General features: G+C 42.2%; 1 protein-coding gene across 1 annotated transcript; it reads left to right on the top strand.

Moving 5' to 3' along the window:
- Window positions 1–419: 419 nt before the first annotated feature.
- On the top strand, window positions 420–6,217 carry LOC128604409 (5,6-dihydroxyindole-2-carboxylic acid oxidase-like). The gene is made up of 7 exons (XM_053619526.1): window positions 420–969; window positions 1,991–2,313; window positions 2,475–2,679; window positions 3,402–3,569; window positions 3,734–3,910; window positions 5,549–5,695; window positions 5,822–6,217. Exons 1-7 carry the CDS (start codon window positions 612–614, stop codon window positions 6,022–6,024), a joined length of 1,581 nt encoding a protein of 526 aa, XP_053475501.1. The 5' UTR covers window positions 420–611; the 3' UTR covers window positions 6,025–6,217.
- The last annotated feature ends 2,894 nt before the right edge of the window (window positions 6,218–9,111 follow it).

The raw sequence follows: 9,111 nt of genomic DNA, 5'->3' as shown, positions 1-9,111 counted from the left end.
ATGTTATTACTAAATTTGGTGTAGATTCATGATATACGGTCCCTATTAATTCCACTTCAATTGTAACACTATAATGTGGAAAAGTTAAAGGAAGGTGGATATTTATGCAAGGCACTGTATCAGGCATGGCGTGACTGACATGCTTTAATTGCTGAGGGTACTGATTGCTTTCTGAGACAGATCATCAGACATGTCCAGCATGTTTAAACACCTGTCCAAGTCCTCACTCAGGCACGAGCTTCTGCCTGTGTACGCCAGGGATTTCATATTTTCATTCCGACTAAATGCTGTGGAAACAAGGCTCGTGCTGAATCTTTCCGCTAAAATGTGACACGGTCACGCGGTAGGACAGAGCTGAGGCTTTCGACGGTCACGCGCTGATCCGGTATTTAAACTCACCCGGGCTCTCTCGCGTTCTCGGGCCAGATTGGGGCGCAATGGACCTTTCCATGTGTGGTAGTCTCGGGCAGCAGAAGTAGTGACCGATTGTCGTGATTGTTTGTAAATTACTTGCAACAAAATCTAGTTTATGCAGATTATTTAAAAATTAAAAATCGTTCAATTCGACCTTATTAGACAATCAGGTTTGTTCGTTTCTGCATCTCTGTGCAATGTGGATACTCGCCGTTTTAGTGCTGTCCTGTTGCGCACTGGCTGTGCGCGCGCAGTTCCCGCGTGAGTGCACGAGCACCGAGGCTCTGCGCAGCGCGCGCTGTTGCCCGTCCCCGTTCGGCCGCGTGAACGACCCGTGCGGCGTGAGCCTTGGCCGAGGCCAGTGTCTGTCGGTGCAGGCGGACACGCGCGCACACGGGCCGCAGTACCCGCACGTGGACCAGGATGACCGCGAGCGCTGGCCGCTTCGCTTCTTCACCAGCGCGTGCCGCTGCACCGGGAACTTCTACGGGTTCAACTGCGGTCGGTGCAAGCACGGATTCACCGGGGTCAACTGCGACACGCCCGTGCCAGTCGGTGAGCAACTGCCTGATAAAATAAATACCAACACGTGCATAGTTAGTGCTTCATAATAATATATTCATTAGAAGAGGAATAGCAATGCTTTCATGTTGAAACGATTAATAATTAAATAATAATGCAACGTAAGCACGGTATTAGTGTATATTTTCTGTTATGATTTTAGTGTAAAAACAAACAAAAAAAAACAAACAATAGAAACCATCACAGAAATTCTAATGGTTTCCACTACAAATACCATTACAGACCATCAACTAACCATTAAATCCATTACCATTATTGGTCCTTAATGGTAGACATAACACTAGACATAACATGCCACCAATAGAAGGCAACAACTTACCAGTAGAGACCCACCAGGGACCATTACAGTTTCCATTAAAACCAAATCAATTCCCATTATAACCATTAAAACCATTACAAATTCTATGAGGGTTTTTGTTATTGTTTTTTCAGCAGGGATGAATAACTGTAGACTCAGTATGACGCAACACCACTGCACACCTGCACTTTACAACTGCAGCAGACACTTTTTAATTTATGAAACTCTTTTTGCTGACAATATCGCTGCTACATTTACTGCTGCTACATGACAATATTTTACAGTCCATTGAGCAATGGCTTTCCTGCACCACACTGTTCTGTTGTCCTGTGGGTTTCCTAGTTCCGTGTATTTATTGTTTTGCGTATTTATCTTCGGTGTGTTTTATTGTCCTGCACTCGTCTCACACCGTTGTGTATTTGCACTTTACGTAGTCTTGTGTACCGTTGTGTCGCACAATGGTCACGGAGAAACATTTCCTTCCAATGTATACGAGTGAAATAGAGGAATGACAATTAAAAACACTTGATTTGAGTTGGAACTAAATTCTCCAGAGCTTTGTCTCAATATTCTTAACCTATACACTTAATACTTGACTATCTAATACCCGGCTGATTCTTATGTTGTTACTGAGTTTATTTTGTGCGCAAAGTAGCGAAATCATCATCATCATCTAACGTTATCTTTCTCTCTCAGTCAGAAGAAATGTTCTCACTCTGAACCCGACTGAGAGGCGCTCCTTCGTGAACGCTCTGCACCAGGCTAAGCGGACCGTTCACCCGGACCTGGTCATCGCCACACGCCGCTATGGCGAGCTGTTCAGCCCTGACGGTAACACCACTATGTTTGAAAACATCACCATCTACAACTACTTCGTGTGGTCGCACTACTACTCCGTGAGTAAGACGTTTCTCGGTGGTGGACAGCCCAGCTTCGGGGGCGTGGACTTCTCTCACGAGGGACCCGGGTTCGTCACGTGGCACCGATACCACCTCCTGCAGCTCGAGCGTGACATACAGGTAAAATCAGATATCGTTATTAAGATTAGTAATACTTGGGTGTACCGTCTTTGTCCATTTCCTTTAACAGCGTACAGTGTTCGGGAAAGTAATACACACACCTAGTATCCACTAAAACATTTGTCTTAAGATGTTAAAGCAACGATTCATTATTTGTTCAGGACATGTTGGGAGACCCGAGATTCGCCCTTCCCTACTGGAACTTTGCCATCGGAGGAAACCAGTGTGACATCTGCACTGATGATCTGATGGGCGCCAGAAGCAGCTTTGATGAAAATGGGATCAGCTCCAATTCCATCTTCTCCCAGTGGCGTGTCGTGTGTGAGAGCCTGGACGACTATGACACGCTGGGCACCATCTGCAACAGTCAGTCCCTTCTCTTCTTCTTCTTCTTCTTCTTCTTCTTCTTCTTCTTCACTCCATTTCTCAAACACACAGATCCCACAGTGTGCTCCATAGTCTTCCTGGTATTTTTTTTTTTACTACACTTGTATTTTCCAATGTGATTTCATAGCTTCCTCACCTTCTAGTACAAGATCTATTTTTTTCACATTTGCTGGCAGGTGAGCCCGTCTGCATTCCACCTGACCACACAGCATGCCAATGGTTCTCACATGATGAAAAACTTCAGGGAATAATCTCAGCCCATACTGGGTTTTAAGGATTATCAACATGTGCTTCGTTTATGGGGCAAATGTTAGCAATAAGTAGATTAGCAGATTATAGTCTCGTTCTCTCTCACCGTCCCAACCCCCTCCCCCCAATTGTCTCGTGACCTTTGTGAAGACTGATGTGAGGTCTTGCTAGTTACATAGAGAGTGAAGACTAAAATGTGCTTCCTCCAAGTCACTTCATCTGTTCATTCTGGTGTTCATGCAGTCATAGTTGTGTCAGGATTTCAGCTTGTGACCGCTTAACTAAAGGGTAGAGCCTTATACAAGAACCACTCGCATCTTTCTCTGGCTTTTTCTCTCCATGTCCCACTCTTGGCTTTGTACCAAGTTAACCCTAACATTTAAAATCCCATAAATGAAGGAAATACATTTATTCTCTCTTTCTTCCTCTCTCTCTCTCTCTCACTCTCTCAGGTACCGAGAGCAACCCCATCAGGAGGAACCCAGCGGGGAACGTGGCGAGGCCCATGGTGCAGAAGCTTCCAGAGCCTCAGGACATAGAAGCCTGCCTGCAGCTGACCACATTCGACACCCCTCCATTTTACTCTACTTCAACTGACAGCTTCAGAAACACCATCGAGGGTATGGAGATAAAACACTGTTACAACAGTCAAATCAAAGTCAAAGTCAATAGACCACCCGTGCACCATGTTGAGTTATAGTTTAACCAAGTTTAGCTTGGTGTCTGTAGATCATTTCGCTGCGTATACGATTTTAAGGACGCTAACCTTCGATGGTGTTGCTAGGCTACAGCGCCCCTGAGGGTACCTACGACCCTGTAGTGCGAAGTCTGCACAATTTGGCTCACCTGTTCCTGAATGGTACTGGTGGACAAACCCATCTGTCCCCTAACGACCCCATCTTCGTCCTGCTCCACACCTTCACCGACGCCATCTTTGACGAGTGGCTTCGGAGACACCCAGGTAACACACTTCCTTCATCTTATTTAATGTATACCTGCAGCGGCTGTGAATAAAGAGGGACAACTAGTCATGATTATCAGTGCTGTAAAGACTGACTGATCTGAAACAACACAGATTGCCACAGATCCAAAAACAGTGTATATGCACGAATTAACAGATCCAGATGTGTTATAACTGGCAAATTATTATTAAGAAACATCATCAAATGAGTTTCCTTTGGCACTACTGAGGCAAGTCGTAGCTCAGTGGTTAAGACGTTGTACTTCTGATCAGAAGGTCGTGAGTTCAAAATCCCAGGACCGCCAAGCTGTCACTGTTGGGCCCTTGAGCAAGGCCCTTAACCCTCAACTGATCAGTTGTATAAATGAGGTAAATGTAAGTCTCACTTGATAAAAGCATCTGCCAAATGCCATAAATGTAAATTTAATACTGTGTTTCCTTCACGCTTACTCTCTCTCTCTCTCTCTCTCTCCCTCTTCATACTTCTCTCAGCTTCAGTATACAAGGCATGGTCTCCGCAACTAGTAAGAAAAGTGTGACCTCTATCTGTCAATCCAAATAAAGAGGTGTGGCCTCAGTGCCTCAATAGGAGAGCCATGGCCTCTGTGCTGATGTTTTGATGTCGATTTGTTAGTGTGACTAAGAGAGGCGTGTCCTCTGGCTGTCAGACCAGTCATACCAGTCAGACTGACGACTACAGAGGCCACACCTCCTTCACTGGGATTCACAGTGAAAGAGGTGTGGCCTTAACCTTCTTCAGAGCTTCCTTTTTTTCCCCCCAAACAGTGGATTTTTCCTCCTCAGAAAAGCGCGAATTGTACTTCATTCATTCTTTGTTGTGTTCAGTGGTTTGCCATTTGTTAGAAGCTAATTACTTATCAACAGTTGCTCAGGCGGATGTAGTACATGCACATTTATTATCCTTGCTGCTTGAGCAAGTACAGTAACCGACAAATAGATTCTTTAATTGGTTTCCTTTTATGAGCCATGTAATCCTTGTATGACACTGAACCTTATTAGTACACATTAGTAAGCAACAAATGAGACCCACCCAATTATATTTGCCAAGGCATGATTTAGAAAAACATTAAGAACTGTTGAGGTGTATAGTACAGAAATTAGACTAGACATCATGGGCATCTGATTATACCTTACACCAGTGGTCACCAACCTTGGTCCTGGAGATCTACCTTCCTGAAGACTATCGCCCCAACCATAACCGTGTCCACCAATGATTAGATGGTCAGGTGGGCATGATTATGGTTGGCGTAAAGTCTTCAGGAAGGTAGATCTCCAGGAAAAGGGTTGGTGACCACTGCCTTACACCGTACTATAACAACATGACCCACTGAATCAGTATTCCATTATACTGCAATAAATAATACATACAAATCTAGTATAATATAGTAATAATCTAGTGTTTAATACTAAATGTTAAACCGTTATATTTGTGAACATAGTATTGCACATACCAGCATCACACCAACATCTGTGCATTCAAAATAAGTATTATTATATAAGTAGGTCTGGAAGTATTATATAAGTTATATAAGAAGTATTATATAATACTTATATAAGTATTATTTTACTAAATGAAATGTTTGTTTGTTGGTATATAACAGTGTGTATTTGTGTTAGGCTCTGCCGACTACCCAATGGAAAACGCTCCGATTGGCCATAACAGAGATTACAACATGGTGCCATTCTGGCCTCCTATCACCAATGCAGAAATGTTCGTGACTGCTCCAGAGAACCTGGGTTACTCCTACGAGGCCACCTGGCCCGGTACGCACTGCTGCAAGGATTGCATGAAAGCTGCATGAAATAACGAAACACCTTGTACGCATTGCTAACCTATACTCCAGGTACATCACATCATGTGTAATAACACCTTCACAATTCTCTCCCCAGCCCGTCCCATCACTCCGACTGAGATCATCACCATCGCTGTGATCGCAGCGCTTTTCGTCGTGGCGATCATCTTCGCCGTCACGACGTGTGCCGTGCGCTCCCGATCCCATAACTCTGAGGGTCGGCAACATCTCCTCGGGGAACAGTACCAACGCTATGACGATCACGACACACACAACAGCAAGAGCCAGTCTGTGGTTTAAGAATGCAGGAGCTACAACTTCGACCTCTTTTGTATAATCCTAGTCATACATACATGACAATGCTCGGTCATTACATTTTGTATGTAATTTCAGTGAAACCAGAAGTGCCTTGAGTCATATTTAGCCAAAGTCTGTGTGGACAACAAACTAAAAGAAAAAAAGGCACAAACTAAAATGACGGTGCTAACGTTACTTCATCAATGGTTCACTCTAAATGTGTAATTGTAATCGGTTCTTATTTAACACTGTTCGTTTTAACAAATATGTTGGGTTGTAGTCTCATCCTGGAACTAAATACAATTAAAAAAAAAAACTTCTTTTACCAGTAAACGTTTGCAGCCTTGGTGTCTCATTGTAGGCTCTGCATTTGTGTCGCTTTACTGGTGCCACTAGATGGCAGGTTCATACAGAGAAAAGATTCATGGTGTTGACCGTGAATCCAAAAACCACACCTCATACTGTACCTCTAACACACTGTGACTACTAAAGTAGTGTTTCCCAGCCCGGTTTTCTAATAACCTCCAAACGGTCCATGTGTTTGTCCTGACCCAGCTTCCAGAACTCCTGATGCAGTATTTCTGACTGTATTTTGATGATTTCAGATCAGGGATAGAATCAAAATGGACCATCTTAGAGACAGCAACACTGTATGAAGGGTTAAAAAAAAAAAAAAAAAAGATGATTGAATAATTCAAGTTCAATGTTAATTGTAATATGTGTACATCTTTTTGATTGTATTTTCTGTGTGATAATGTGTGAAAGTTCTGAATTTACTGAAATTAAGCATTGACAGCTTAAGCACTCAGTGGTTTGAATTAACGGACATAATTAGTCAGATGCATATTTTTCTCTCAGCAGGTCGTGCTGTTAGTAACTGCAGAGTGATTTGTGGGTGGGCGTTACTAAACCGGCTGTGGGCGTGGAGCACCTGTTCAGCATAAAGAGAAGCCTTGCTATGGAAAGCCAAAGGGTTCATAAATGTTAGCTAGGCTTACCTCATTGTGAAGTCCCAATAAATAAATAAAATAAAACATTGATGATGGAAAGCAGGAAACAAGTGTGTGAAGATTTTTAATACATTTTAATTATATTAATGTTATACACAAGATTATAGAAAGCAGGAAAGATTATAAGAGTATCCAAAACACAAAATAAGCTAGAATAACTAATTGTCAACTTGTATATGATAATGATAACGAGTCTTTATTGTTCACATATACATTACAGCACAGTGAAAATCTTTTCTTCGCATACCCCAGCATGTCAAGAAGTTGGGTTCAGAGTCAGCCATGATACGGCACCCCTGGAGCAGAGAGTGTTAAGGGCCTTGCTCAAGGGCCCAACAGTTGCAGCTTGGCAGTGCTGGGGCTTGAACCCCTGACCCTTCCGATCAGTAACCCAGAGCCTTAACCACCAAGCCACCACTGCACCATATAACATAAATCAGATATATATGCATCAGGATTAATAGACACAGGACACAGGTGACATAGATAATAGACTGAACCCATAAACACCAATTAATTTGAATGGGGGAAGCAGCAAAGGTTCTTAATTGAACCAAAATCTTAACCAACATTCCTAAAATGCCTCACGATAGACATCGCAGCAAGACACTTGCAGCAAATTGGGCCTTTTATAATTAACCATGTGTTCAAAATGTAGAATAATGTGTATGGTACTCATAGTAAACGTCACCCAAAACCAGCATGTAGAATACACAGTGTGAAAAAGATCAATATTTCAAACACTACTTGTGATAAATTTATCTGCGGTATATACTGCCTTCCATGCTGTACTGTAGTCACTACATTAAAAGAGTCAGAGAATTCAACAGGAACAGCATCTACGGAAACTAATTCACACCACACTTCTGTGCTAAAACTGAGGCTAAAATTGATTTTAACTGTAACAAGGCGTAACGTTAACATCGTAACTGAAAAATGAAGTAATCAATTAATGCATCTTCAAGTGAAGTTTCCTGTCAGGTCACAGGACTGTTGATAATTGTAATGCACGGCATATTAAACAATGTACTACATAGTATTAGTGTTTTCACTGGGGAAGTATTAAAAGAAGACTCCACCCTTGTGATGTGGTGCTCATTTGTTGGTTGGTGCATTTTCATCATTATTCTCCTGAGAAGTTAGCAACTGCACTGACGTCACAATGGGGTTTAATAGAAGGGGAAAAAATGTTAAACTCTCTCAAAGATAAAGGATAACAACAAGGTGTTAAATCCTAAATGTAAAACAGCAAGAACTTGGTGACCTTGGTGAAAATGCTGGACTCATAGCTCCAGAATGCAATGCAGCTTGTGCTGAGATTTAACCGAGACGAGATGACAAGCATGTTGCCAATTATGGTGGTATTAACATGAAAGTTGAAGCTTTGGAAGCCGATCTGTTTGAGCATTCTGTACAGATGAAGTGGTGAGTAAAGAGTAAAGGATGAAGTTAGAGCTAATGATGCGTTCATAGCCAAGTGAGAACTGAGAAGTTTCCACTTGGCTTTCCATGGTACTTGCCACCATGGTTTGGGAAGTTTCCAACTTCCCAGTGGGAAAGATCCGTTTGAACGGCTCTCCAACTCGTAATTCCTAAGTGGAAAGTTTTTTTGAGAGCTCCAACTTCTCCGAGTTGCGATACTGTGACATCATTTCAACATGAGGAAAACAACGTGAAAAGTAAGAACGAGAACTAACAGCATAATAAGTGGTTTTTAAGCAGTCTTTTGAGCTTCTGTTTCTAATTGAAAATCATTAAAAACACTGGGTGACACTTTAATCATTGAAATGTTAATTTAAAAGTTTTTTTTTTTTAATCAAACTGCTATTTCATATAATTTTCAGGCATTATCATCAGTGATTTATCATCGACTTTAAAAAAAAATGAATCACTAACCAAACCACTCCTTTAATACCAGTTGAATTTAGTTTTTGTAGACAGCGTACTGTAAATATTCATTTTATTTCTGACTTCAGACAGATGAGTTCACATGAACCCTTTGATGTGATAAGTAGGAGGTTCCGAGCTCCCAGGTGTCTTGAAAGCAGCATACACCCCACTGGCACCGCTATCAGTGTGT

Source organism: Ictalurus furcatus, chromosome 29 (assembly GCF_023375685.1).
Source record: "Ictalurus furcatus strain D&B chromosome 29, Billie_1.0, whole genome shotgun sequence".
NCBI classification, from domain to species: domain Eukaryota; kingdom Metazoa; phylum Chordata; class Actinopteri; order Siluriformes; family Ictaluridae; genus Ictalurus; species Ictalurus furcatus.
The sequence above is the reverse complement of the archived record's forward strand: the minus strand, read 5'-3'. Positions and strand labels throughout refer to the sequence as shown.